Raw genomic sequence first — 14,200 nt, 5'->3', positions numbered from 1 at the left:
ACAGAACAAGAAAAAAAAAGAATGCTTCTTGTGAATGAACTTCCAGCAGGTCTCCAGTCTTGGGTCTCTAAACCACAAAAACAATGCCAGAGCAAGGAGCCAGCTTTTATTTCCCTTCTTTGATAGTTTTTCTCCAATATATACTTGTTGGTTATAGCTATGCCCCTTGTCCCTTTCAGAGAGGGTGGCTTCCATTATTGATCTCTAAACCTACACCTAACTAATTAGTGGTCCTGTTTCATTACTAACTAGAGAGGGAAACTCCTTTCCTACTCTGAAGTGATTGATCTCTTGTGGAAAAAAGGTCAGTGCAATAGAAGATGTCGAGTCTACCAAATACTGTAAGCCTGAGTGAGGGCACACCAAATGGATTGTTTCTATGGTCCTAGTCTCATTGAACTTCAGCTATGAAAATATGTAACAAAAAAGACATTTCCTTTTCCAGGGTCTTAAAACTCAAATGGACTCAAAGCCAATAGAGAGAGAGAAAAAGAGACAGAGACAGAAAGGGACAAAGAGAGAGTACAAGAAAGAATGAAAGCAAGAAAGAGGTGCACAGTGGACTAACAAGTTTACAATTGTGCTTTTGGAGCAAACTCAGGAGGATTTGGGATCTGACCAGTCTCCTCCATATGCTATGGCTGTGACCAGTAACTTTACTAGACTCCGTGGAATTAAAGAAAACCTGCATCAGTCCATATACAAAATGATATAAAGACATATAAGTATGCACACACACTTATACTCTTTAACTGTCCAGCCAAACAAGCACTTGGTTCAGTCATGCAGGGAAGCAAAATGAAAAGAGGGAGATGGATATGGGGATGAGATAGAACCCTGGAAAATTTTCATTCATTGCCTTCCCTCCTTGGGGAGACAGCACCATAGCTGACTGCTAGTTACCAGGTATCTATGACCTCCCAAAGGATCTGCAGAGCCATGGAAACACAAGGGAACTGAGCTATGGTATAGGCCACTGAGCGGATGGGAGCTCTCAGTTTCACCAGGTAGGCAATGGTGTGAGTTATCCTCCCCACAAAGAAGATGAAAAAGTGAAGCCAAGCTATGAAGGGATCTGGGTCCAGGAAGGAATAGATGGATCCCAAGAACAGAAATGGTAAGATGTTCTCCAGGTCATTCCAATGGGCTCTGGAATAGAAAGAGAAAAATTCAGTCAGTTGCAGAACATAGTTCAGGAGCTAGAAGGGGATGTCTCCACACGCAGGCCAAATGTATCCACTCAAAGTCCCTCTTACCCTACTTAGTGTGTTCCTAAACACTTCCCAGTGCCACAGGCCAAAAAAAGTCAACATATGGGACCTCCCCTACAGGGGCTTACAATCTAGTTAGGGGAATAAGATGTGAAAAGTTGAATGATGGGATAGAGAATTATAGGGGACTGAGAACTCAATGATCCTTCTTCCCCTCTGAGGGGTAGAAAGCTGGAGATAAAGAGTGATCTACATCTCCAACAAGGAATTTTGATTCAATAGGGAGCTAGGTGGCACAGTGAATAGAGCAGCTAGCCTTGGAGTCAGGAAGACCTGAATTCAAATTCAGACTCAGTCACTTAGTATTTGTCTGAGCCTGGGCAAGTCACTGAACCTTGTCCAGCCTGTTTCCTTATCTGTAAAATGGGGATGGTAACAATAGCACCTACTTCCCACACTTGTTATGAGGAAAAAATGAAATAAAATTTGCAAGACATTTTGCAAATCTTAAAGGTCTATATAAATGCTAGCTAGCTATTAATAAAGAACACTGTAGGGGCAGCTAGATGGCGCAGTGGATAAAGCACCGGCCCTGGATTCAGGAGGACCTGAGTTCAAATCCAGCCTCAGACACTTAACACTAGATGTGTGACCCTGGGCAAGTCACTTAACCCCAATTGCATCACCAAAAAAGGTAAAATAAAATAAAATAAAACAAAGAACACTGTAGTTCTCACAACTGATAATATTCACATTCTTACATCATGACCTCTAAGGGTTATATGTATACACACATATATATATATATATGAGGGTAGAGAGAAACCTGAGCAGGCCTATTTCACAGATTTTTTAAAAAGAACATGGGGGCAGCTAGGTGGCACAGTGGATAGAGCACCGACCATGGATTCAGGAGAACCTGAGTTCAAATCCGGCCTCAGGCACTTAACACTTACTAGCTGTGTGACCCTGGGCAAGTCACTTACCCCCAATTGCCTCACCCCCCCCCAAAAAAAGAACATGGATACTAAAATTAATTAGCATTTATTAAGCCCCTACCATGTGCCAGACACTGAGTTAGATGCAAGAGACATAATGACAAAAATAAAATAGGTCTTACCCTTGAGGAGCTTATATTCTATCAGAGGAAACAACATATTGAGAAAAAATGCATATACAAAAATACAAGGTAAAAAATGTTTTACAGGGGCAGCTAGGTGGCGCAGTGGATAGAGTGCCAGCCCTGGAATCAGGAGTACCTGAGTTCAAATCGGGCCTCAGACACTTAACACGTACTTACTAGCTGTGTGACCCTGGGCGAGTCATTTAACCCCAATTGCCTCACTAAAAAAAAAAAAAAAGTTTTACAGGCAGTGGGGTCAGCACTCACAATTTCAAGGGAGAGCAGAAAATGCTTGAAGAGGCTGAGAAGACAGTTACCCTTTCAGCTGTGTTAAAAGTCAGATAAATTGTCATATATAAATCCCAGGGATTTGTCACCAGAGGTGGTACTTCTCCCTGAGGCCCAATCTAAGACCCTTGGTGCTCTCTCCTTTCCTAACACCTGTATATACAGGACAAATCGATAAATGAACAGGTTTATCATATACATTCTGCTGTTTCTAGGCTTATAACATTAGAATATTCAGTTTGGCTCACAGGGAAATCCAGTTCAGACATTTCCCCACCTCACTTCCCTTTGACTGGCTTATTGTGAGCCAACTGGCCCTTAAGCACAATAAGGACATTCTATAATATGTATGGAGTATTCAGGATGTCTAGCATTTGTAGAACCCTTTTCAGGGCTGCTCATCCACCTTTGGTATCTACCTAATTTACCCAACTCTCACCTGTGGCTCCAAGAAGCCAGTAGCATGTGCAGCAGCCACACCCTGGTAAAAACTGTCTTGGCAAATGGACCAACCCAAGCTGAGGGTAACCAGAAGGCCTCAAACCCATTGGTAAGTTAGGAGGATATCTACCCCAAGCACATGAAAACTTTCCCTGGCAGGGGTGTATGAGAACAATTTGTTTCATGAAGGTGACAGAAACAGGTGCTGTGGAGCACTTGGATCTTGGTCAGGCATCAAAGACTTTGCAAGGTCACCCACTGCATCCTAGACCATTGCCAGTTGTCTTGACTTTTGTCCTGCCTTTGGACTTTGATGACTCAAGAAAAGAAAGTAAAACTGACAACTTTGTACAACCCTGTCTCACTTAAATCCAATTCATGTACAAGTTAAGACATAACCTGATGTCACTGGTCCTCTTAAAAGATGAAGGACAAAGAACAACATTCCACAAACAAGGCATGTCAAAATGGGGAAAGAATGAGCACCCCATTGGAAAGGATCAAGGACATTCCATGGACAAGAACTTAGCTTTCTAACATTGGTCACTGGCCTGAGGGGCACCTGGCCTTGAAAACTCAAGGAGTCCAATCAACCAGAGACAGGTCAACCAAGCCAGGAGATTCCAGCTCAGGACTAGCTGAGACACCACCAGTGTGGATGTACCAGTGTCCTCCTTCTATTCAATGATACACAGACAATTATTTCTTCTACTGATCACATAGTAGGGGTCCCTGATTGATTTGATGAATACAACCCAGTCAACTGGAGTATATATATGGAGTTGTAGACACACTTAGGATATGGACCATGGAGAAACCACAGATCGGGTTCTTAATCTGGGATCTGTGGATTTGGTTTTTTAAAATGCATATTTTGGAGGCAGCTAGGTGGCACAGTGGATAAAGCACCAGCCCTGGATTCAGGAGGACCTGAATTCAAATCCAGCCTCAGGCACTTGACACTAGCTAGGTGACCCTGGGAAAGTCACTTAACCCTCATTACCCCACAAAAAAATAACAAATAATAAAAATACATATTTCAATAACTTTAATATAATTTGTTTCCTTTGTAATCCTACATTTTTATTGTGTACATTTAAAAGTATTGTTCTGAGAAGGTGCCCATGGGCTTCGCCAGAGTGCCAGAGGGGCCCAGGACACAAAAAGGGTTAAGAATCACTGCTACAAAAAGTCTGGAAACAGTGATCACAAGCCTGACTCATCAATAAGCTCAGAATTGAGGGGCAGCTAGGTGGCACAGTGGATAGAGCACCAGCCCTGGATTCAGGAGGACCTGAGTTCAAATCTGGCCTCAGACACTTGACACTTACTAGCTGTGTGACCCTAGGCAAGTCACTTAACCCCAATTGCCTCACCAAAAAAATTAAAAATTTAAAAATAAGCTTAGAATTGAGATTGCAGGTGAGGAAGTCTGAGGATCTTGACCAGAAGCCTGGGCCAAAAGTAGTGTCTTTCTTGCCCAGGAAGGAGGAAAGAAGCTTGTTAAATTAATCAGGGGCTCTCCAGATCGACTCTCATTATACTACTATTCACATGGCATTGGAAAATGAATAGCTTATTATTATAACGTAGATATATACAATATACATAGACATACATATGATAGATAGATAGATAGATAGATGATAGATAGATAGATAGATAGATAGATAGATAGATAGATAGATAGATAGATAGATAGATAGATAAAATAAGAGACACAGACTATGAAGACACAGCTTGGTGTAACTTCCCTCAGAGTCAGGAAGAACTGGGTTCAAATTCCACCTATGGCTGTGTGACTCTGAAAAGGTATTTAACTTCAAAAACTCTTAAGTTATAGAATAGTTGCTAATCTTCCTTGGCAAAGGAGAGATTTCTTCTCTCTTTGGAGTTTCCTACATTAAATAAAATACAAGTTTGGACAAATATGTTCAGACCCTCCCATCCCTAGAGGGAAGAAGGTTTTGCAGAGTTCTCAAGCAAATACGGAGGGCTAGGGACTAGACTTATGATCTCAATGGTTTAGGAGACTCCTAGATTAGGAAACTCTCTCTACCCATCCAGGTTGGCACTGCCATTGCCATCTAAAATCTTAGTTGCCTAGAGCACTAAAAAGGGAAGTGACTTGTTCAAGGTGGAAGAGATGAGAACCCAGATTCTCCTGGACTTCCAGAAAGCTAAATAAGAGTTAAGGAATAAGAGAGTCTTGTTACAATGCAGATCAGTAAGTGTTCTGCAATGTATAGTGCTACAGAGCAGCCTGGGGCATGCGCCCACAACCACAGAACCAGCACGTGGCCAGAGGCAGGTCTTGATCGCAGGTCTCTCTGACATGTGCTGCATGCTCCCTCTCATACATCACTCTCACATCTGCAGAACAATAATCACCAAGTAACTAGTAGGCTCCCTGACTCTGCTTTTCAATGAAATGCCTTTTATTATAAAGATCAAGAAAGGAGGAAAATCTTCCATACCTATACATGAATTAATGATGTGGGGAAGAGCCAATTTGCTTCAGTCTAATTGGAACTGGTTAACATTTTCCATGAGGCATTAGCTAACCTTTGACTTCCTTGAGTTCAGTGGTAAACAGATTCCAGATTGTCATAAATTAGTGATTTAAATGAGTGGCTTAAACCCACAGGCTGGAAGTCCCACCAATCCGTATGTGCACACAACCAAGGAACATACAATCAGAAAAGAAGTCAGAGTGGTCATATCATAGAGCAAGAATGAGATATGGCAGATGGGAAGCCAGCTGGTTTGATACATTTGAGCCCTTAAGGTACTAAAATGAAGTGCCTGGGGGTGGGGAAGGATTTATGGGAGAAAACACACATAAGTTTCAGACAATTCCCAGGGGATAAATGCCTGGGCTGAGATCTCTATCAATGGAGGGGAGTATTTACAAGAAAATCACGGATCCACAAAAAGTGCCCATTAAAGCAAGTGTGAAACAAACTCCAAAAATAGTCAAAGTTCCTTACTCCATTCCTCCCCACAAATTCTGTAACCCTTGATTGCTCACCCCATTCCCATCATACACACAAATCCACAGGCTCCACAACCTGCTTCCACAGAACTGAATATTTTGGACTGAAGGGGACCATAGAGATAATCTAATTCCTGTTCCTGGTTTCTGTTGTTGTTTTGTTTTGTTTTACAGACCAGGAATCTGAAACCCTGAAAGGGAAAAGGGCTCACAAAGTTTACAAAGCTAGTAGATGGAAGAGCTGGGCCTCTCAAAGCAGCACCCTTGCTGCTCCCATTCCAAGGCCTCTTCCTCCCCTGACCTCTCTACTGTCACCACCACAAGGGCAAGACCCCATTCTATGTCATCCAACTGGAATGCTCCAGGGCCCCGGTCACTTTAGTTCTTTCAACAAAATCCTGTGACTTCCCCATTCTCAAAGTAAGAAATTCCATTCTTTGGCAAGAGCTAATTCATACTTGTCCAACCTGAAAAACTATTACCCAAACAGGGAAATGGGAGAGACAGGAAAGGCCTGAAGAACTCAGTTCAGCAACTCCAGCCCAGTGAACTTTCTACCTCTTTATAAAGAGACTGACCTTTTTCAATCTTTGTCCTTAGAATTCACGCCCCAAAGGACCGGCTTCCAATTCTGTGTCTTGTAAAGCAAAGATTCTTGAACTTTTTCCACTCACGACCCCTTTTCACCCAAGAAATACTTACACCACCCCAGGTAGACAGATATATTAAATAGGTATACATAACCTTTTACTGTTGCCAAATTGTTTGTGACCCCCCACATTCAGCTATGTGACTCGACCCACAGTTTAAGCAGCTTTGTTGTAAAGCAGCTTGTTTACTTGTAGAGCTGCTCTGCAGCTGCTCAACAGGACCTGAAACGACTTCACCAAACTCAGCCTTCTAAGCCCTAGAGCAAAGGACCAGTCGATCAGGCTGGCACTACTTTATTCTCACTACTGTTCAATTTAGATGATGCAGCTCTTCCCACGACTCTCCTCCAATCTGCTAAGATTTTATCCATCCTCAAGCCTCCTACTTCAAGGAAAAAACTGGGACCATTCCCAAAGGAGCTAGCTCCCCTTCCTCCTCATCTTGGGTCACTCAGATATCTTCCCCCACACCTGCTCCCATTTCACCCCATTTTCTCCAGCATTTTCTCTGTCATCTCTAGTCTAACATTCAATCTCTCCCTACCTACTTGGGCTGCTGCTTCCATGCTGCACATAAACATAGCCATAGTTCCTCCCATCTTCACAAAATTCTAACTTGATCCAACCAATTCTACAAGCAACCTTCCTGTATTTCTCTTCCCCTTCATGCCTAAGCTTCTGACTTCCCCAAACAACACTTGGTGTTGCCCTTAAAGCAATTCCCTTTTACCTCCCACCCCCAGAACTGGGACCTTAGAAAATCCTTTAGGGAGACCTTCCATAGTCCCTCATTGCTCCTTCTCAAACGTCATCTATCCACTGCTAACAGTGCCAGAATTCCTGCCCACATTAGGGAATCCTGACCTTTATATCACCCATGCCAGGAATATTTGCATTTTAAAAAGAGAAAGTTGGAAGGGGATGATACTTAACATCAAGGAATATATCTCTACTGCTAGGATGTCAGCATCTTTAGGGGAGATCTTAGAGGAAGAAGAGGGGGTCTCTCCCCAACATCTGACCAGGTGGGTCAATTCAGGTGGATCCTGATTTTAGGATTCCCATTTATAAAAATCGTCCCTGGGCAGCACAACGCCAAAAAGGCCCAACTTCAATATGAAGAATACTGGAGGTCCTGGGTTCAAATCCCACCTGACATTTATTATATGTGTGATCACGCTTGAGCAAGTCACTTAATCCCCTGGGTCTGTTTCCTTATCCATAAAAACAGGTAAGTTTGGATTTTAAGGCCTTTGAAGGCCCTTCCTGCTCTAAATTTATGGTCCTACAATCCCAGTACTTACTAGTAGTATAACTTGAGCTAAAGTCCCTTTCCCCCTTTCATCCTGTTTCCTCATCCATAAAATGGGAATAATGGTGCCTACAGTACCTACCTTCACAGAGTTGTGAGGAAAGCACTTTGTGAACCTTCTAGTACTATTATAACTAACAACATTAAAAATGCCCTAACAAAATGCCAACTTTATTGCATCCTGAATAGGTCACAAGGAAAAAAAATCAGCAGTGGCAAGTGCTTAGAGATCTCTAGCAAGTAAGTATGGTGCCAGCATCAATTATTTGCTTTAGTCAAAAAGAAGCCCTGGGCCTGAATCCCAGTTCTACCACTCAAGTAGTACCTGAGTGACCTTCTGAGCAAGTCATCTCCCCTCTCTAGGTCTCATTTTTCTTTTCTGTATGAAATAAGGTGATTGGGAATGATGGCCTTATAGGCCCACTGCAGTTCTAAAATCCAATGACCAATATTAGCACAGACAGTAGTCCTCAAGCTAGCAAGAGAGCTTGCCTCCCATGTCTGGCTCCTGCTGCTACTGACACTGGGCTGGTGGCTGACAGGAGACATCTGTGTACTGTTATCCAGGCGTTCCTTCTCCGGGTTTGTCTAAGTGTGAGCTTTACTGGGCATACACACAGGTTCTCTGTGGAAACCTATCCACTATTTCCTGTGTTGGGTAAACAGCCACAATCTCCAGCAAAATTCTCATCAATAGCCCTGGAAAGTGGGGAGTAGGTGTGAGGTCCAAAGAAACCTTTTCTTCTTTCTACACCCACCCCCAAATGAGAATACAGCACATGTGACTAATTCACTATCTTACTCACCACAGCAGCTCATCCAAACCTTTTTATCCATCCTCAAGCCTCCTACTTCAAGGAAAAAACTGGGACCATTCCCAGAGGAGCTAGCTCCCCTTCCTCCTCATCTTGGGTCACTCAGATATCTTCCCCCACACCTGCTCCCATTTCACCCCATTTTCTCCAGCAGATGGCCCTCTCTGTCATCTCCAGTCTAACATTCAATCTCTCCCTACCTACTTGGGCTGCTGCTTCCATGCTGCACATAAACATAGCCATAGTTCCTCCCATCTTCACAAAATTCTAACTTGATCCAACCAATTCTACAAGCAACCTTCCTGTATTTCTCTTCCCCTTCATTCCTAAGCTCCTTGAGAAAGCCATCTACAATCAATACCTCCCCTTCCTCCCCTCTGCCCCTCTTCTAAACTCTGCAATCTGGCTTCCAGCCTCTTCATTCAAATGAAACTATTCTGAGGCAGCTAGGTGGCACAGTGGATAGAGCGCTGGCCCTGGATTCAGGAAGACCTGAGTTCAAATCCAGCCTCAGACACTTAATACTTACTAGCTGTGTGACCCTGGGCAAGTCACTTAACCCCAATTGCCTCAACAAAATTTAAAAAAAAAAATTAAATCAAATGAAACTATTCTCAGCAAAGGTGCCCATCTCTTACTTGTCAAATCTAATTGGCTTGGGGGCAGCTAGGATAGAGCACCGGCCCTAGAGTCAGGACATCCTGAGTTTAAATCCAGCCTCAGACACTTGACACTTACTAGCTGTGTGACCTTGAGCAAGTCACTTAACCCTCATTGCCCAACCAAAAAAACAAAAAATGAAAAATCTAATTGGCTCTTCTTGATCCTCATCCTTCTGGACCCCTCTGCAGCCTTTGAAACTATCCCTCTCTTCTTCTGGACACTCTCTATTCTTTAGGTTTTATGACAATATTCTTTCCTGGGGGCAGCTAGGTGGTGCAGTAGATAAAGCACTGGCCCTGGATTCAGGAGTACCTGAGTTCAAATCCGGCCTCAGACACTTAACACTTACTAGCTGTGTGACCCTGGACAACTCACTTAACCCCAATTGCCTCACTAAATATATATATATATATATATATATATATATATATATATATATATATATATATATATATTCTTTCCTGGTTCTCTTCCTATCTGACCGCTCCTCCTGTCTCCTTTGCTGGATCTTTATCCAGGTCACACTCACTAACTGTGGGCATCCCCAAAGGCTCTGGGCCTTCTTCTCTTTAATTTCTATATCATTTTGTCTGGTTATCTCATCAGCTCTCACGGGTTCAATTATCATATCTATGCACATGATTCATAGATCTATTTCACCAAGTCAGCCCTAGTCGGTTTTTTGTTTTGTTTTGGCGGGGGGGGGGGGGGGGGGGTTTGCAGGGCAATGAGGGTTAAGTGACTTGCCCAGGGTCACACAGCTAGTAAACATCAAGTGTCTGAGGCCGGATTTGAACTCAGGTCCTCCTGAATCCAGGGCCAGTGCTTTATCTACTTCACCACCTAGCTGCCCCGCCCCAGTCATTTTCATAAACTCCATACCACCAACTGCCTATTGAGCATCTCTAAGTGATCACATCCCATATAGAGCTCTTCTATCTTTCCTTCCAAACCCTCTCCTCTTCTAAACTTTGCTATTACTGTCTAAGGCACTACCATCCTCCCAGCCATCCAGACTCACAACTTCAGTGTCATCCTCGACTCCTCATATGTACTCACCCCACAGATACGATAACATTGCAAAGTCTTGCCATTTCTACCTTCACAACATCTCTGTACTCACACAGGAACTGCCCGGGCATAGGCCCTCACAGCCTCATGCTGGGGTGGCTGCAATAGTATTCTGGCTGGTCTCCTTGCCATTCCAGTCCATCCCTCCACTCTGTTACCAAAGGGACTTTGTCACCCCCTACACAATCAATGTCAATGTCTCCTACATGATCTTGTAAGAAATTCTGTTTGGCTTTTAAAGCTCTTCACTACCTGGTCTCTTCCTACCTTTCCAATCTCTTACACTTACTCCCCTCCTCAGCCTCTATGAGCCAATGACACTGGCCTCCTGGCTATTCCTTGCAAATGTAATGATTGGAATGATGCCACCTGCTGGAGAGCTACTGTAGGAAAGCTCCGCCATGTGGAGAAGGTGTATGAGGGCAAGCCGTGTAGCTTTTCTTTGGCATCAGGAAGTGACATTTGCTTGTGGGAGGAAGAAGGGGCTAGGCTGGCTCTCTTGCTCTCTTTCGCCAGGACTCTTGTGGAGAGTGGAGCAGGAGAACTGTAGCTCCCCAAGATAGACAGCTAAATCTAGGCTTCTTTTTCTCTCTCTTCACTAAATTCTTATTCTCCTTAATGAATGCTTAAAAGTCTAAACTCTTGCTAAAGCTTATAATTTATTGGTGACTACTCATTAGATATTTTAGACAGTATAGCTAGAATTTTAGCCCCTTACACACGACACTCCCATCATCCAACTCTGGGTCTTTTCACTGGCCATCTCATGCCAGGGATGCTCGCCTTCTTCACGTTCACCTCCCAGCTTCTTTTGATACAGCTCAAAATCCACTGCTGCCAGAGGCCTTTCCCAATCTCATCCACCCCTATGCTTTCCCCTGAGATTACTTCTCACATCTTAAATGTACGGAATTGTCTGCATCTTGTCTTCCCTGTTAATATGTGAGCTCCTTGAGGGCAGAGCCTTACTTTATATCCCCAGTACTTAGCTCAGTGTCTGGTACACAATAAATGCTTAATATTGATTCTAGCAGGTTTCCTGCTTCCCGTCTATCCTCTCCTCATCCATCTTCCACACCAATGATCCTGAGTAATACTCTTCCTAATAGAACTTACGATCATACTACTCCTTCAATCGAGCACCTTCAGTGGCTCCCTAGCAAACAAATTAGAAACTCCTGACACTGACATACGATAATAATGTATATAGTTCTTTTTGCAAAGGATTTTACAAATATTACCTCATTTTATCCTTACAACTACTCTGGGAAGTAGGTGTTATTCTCACCACCATTTTATAATTGTGGAAACTGAAGCATATAGAGGTTGTGACTCTCCCAGCATCACATAGCTGTTAAGCGACTGAGGGAAAATCTGAATTTGAGTCTTACCAACTCCAGGTCCAGTATTTTGTCCACTGCACCAGCTAGCTACATTCAAGGCCTTTCACAATGTGGCTCCAATCTACATGAGCAGCTTTGCCCCATGATTGCTTCCATGAATTGCACTTTCCTGTCAAAATGTACTATTCTCCCCCTCACTCTTGTCCAGCCTTCTTCCATCTTCATGCTTTTGCTCATGACAACACCCACCCCAAGCCTATAATGGATCTCTCTACCTCTTAAAGCCCCAGACTTCCCTCCAGGGCCAACTCTGGTGTTCTCTTCTCTGAAGCCTTCCCTGGTCTCCCCAGATAAAAACAATCTTTTCTTCTTTAAAATTTTCATAGTAATTTACCTGGACCTCCCACCCTACCCCCTATTTACTCACTCTCTTATAGCATGGTTATTTCTCTATTTGTCTTTCCCCCATTGTCCAACTATAAGTTTATTGAGAGCAGAGCATGTTATATCTATATCTGTAAGCTTCTAGCCCAGGGTCTTGACTTTAGTAGATGTTAAATATGAGGGAACATTTCTATGCTGCTTTAAAAGCTTTCTAAGGCAGGCATGGTGGTGTATTCCTATCATCCCTGCTCCTGGGAAGGTGGAAGTAAAGGGTAATGGACTAATCGCGTTCAGTCTCCTCTCTAAGTATGACACCAATATGGTAAGCCCCCAGGAGCAGGGGGGCCTGGTTGTTTATGGTGTGTGTGGGGGGGACTGGATTGGATTAGAAACAAAATAGGTTAAAGTGCCCATACTGATGAGTACAGACATCGCACCCACAAATGGCTGCTGTACCTCAAGCCCAGACAAAATAGGGAGAGCCTTTCTTAAAACACTGTTAAAAATCAAGGTCTGCAAAGCATATTATATATACTGTTTCTTCCAGATGCCAGGCTCTGAGGCAGTGTCACACGGCTCTCTAAGGCAGAGGCGGAATTCAAACTTTCTGACTCCAAGGCCAGTGTTCTTTGCCCTACATCCCCCAGCTTGCTAAATGGAAGCTAAATAACCAGTAGCAGGATCCTGCCTCGATCACATGACCCAGGATTCTATTTCTGACAGATAACATCAAGCGGGTAGGTCAGTTAGTGGAAAAGCACAGACACCCTAAGGTTCCCTGAGAAAATCACAGCATCTCTGAGCTAGGATGGACCCTCATGAGGCCATTTAGTCCAAAATGTATCCCCAAAGTGCTCCATTCTATAACATGCCCATTAAGTATTTATCTAGTCTTCGCTTGAAGAACTTGAAGGAGAAATTTGCCACCCGCAGGTTTTGGTTTGTTTGAGGTTTTTTTTTTGGGGGGGGGGGCGCAGTGAGGGTTAAGTGACTTGCCCAGGGTCACACAGCTAGTAAGAGTCAAGTGTCTGAGGTCGGATTTGAATTCAGGAACTCCTGAATCCAGGGCCAGCGCTCTATCCACTGCGCCACCTAGCTGCCCCTGTAGGTTTTTCCCTGATTAGAAAACGTCACCAACTTCACTGATCCATGTTCTTTGTCCTATATAACTTGCCCACTTCTCTGGGATTCCATCCATCAAAAGCACCCAGCAAACCTCTCCCCCTCATCCAAGAAAGAGCCTTCCCAAGACTTTCCTAGCCCAGAATTAGGTTGAGTTAGACACACAGATATAAACTGTGATCAAAGCTTTGTACAGTATTCCCACTCCTCACAACTGTATACATAAATAGAGCCATGTAGTCCAGGTCACTAAAAGGCAGCATGGTACAGTGGAAAGAATACTATATTTGGAGTCAAGAGCACCCAGGTTCAAATCCTGACTGCCTGTGTGACTTTAGGTAAGTCCTTAACCTTTCTGGGTTTTAATTTCATCATGGGTAAAATGAGAGGAGTTCATTCAGAGAACAGATTATGAACCATACCTCCCTCCCCTCAGCAGAAAGGTGGGGGGCTAAAAGGGCAGCACGTTGTATACACTCACATTCCACATGACTGCAATGGCTGTTTTCTGTTACAAGAGAAGGTTCAGTTGAAGGTGGAAGGGATGTGGTAGGAGGCATATGTGTAAAAACAAAAGGCAGTAATAAATGACCTCTAACCATCCCTCTTCACTCTATAACTAGGAGCCTATAAAAATGGTTCCAAATAAAGCCACTAAAGACACTCTCCAGAGTGGAGGTGAGGGAGCAAAAGGCAAACAAAAAGGTCTGTTCTAAGGAGACTCTTACATTTTCAGAATCTAATCTGAGAAGAAAAAAATGAAAAATTCATTTGGCCAGCAG

The 14,200-nt window shown here is 43.4% G+C and overlaps 1 protein-coding gene across 2 annotated transcripts in view; it reads right to left on the bottom strand.

Moving 5' to 3' along the window:
• PTGES (prostaglandin E synthase) overlaps positions 1 to 14,200 on the bottom strand; it is a 35,054-nt gene continuing 20,854 nt past the window's right edge. For both annotated transcript variants that reach the window (XM_043987009.1, XM_043987007.1), the window contains one exon: positions 1 to 1,149. In XM_043987009.1, coding sequence (XP_043842944.1) covers positions 900 to 1,149 — 250 coding nt within the window. In that variant the 3' untranslated portion in view covers positions 1 to 899. The remainder of the gene's footprint in view (positions 1,150 to 14,200) is intronic.

The sequence above is a fragment of the Dromiciops gliroides genome, chromosome 2 (assembly GCF_019393635.1).
Source record: "Dromiciops gliroides isolate mDroGli1 chromosome 2, mDroGli1.pri, whole genome shotgun sequence".
In the NCBI taxonomy this organism is placed as follows: Eukaryota; Metazoa; Chordata; class Mammalia; order Microbiotheria; family Microbiotheriidae; genus Dromiciops; species Dromiciops gliroides.
The sequence above is the reverse complement of the archived record's forward strand: the minus strand, read 5'-3'. Positions and strand labels throughout refer to the sequence as shown.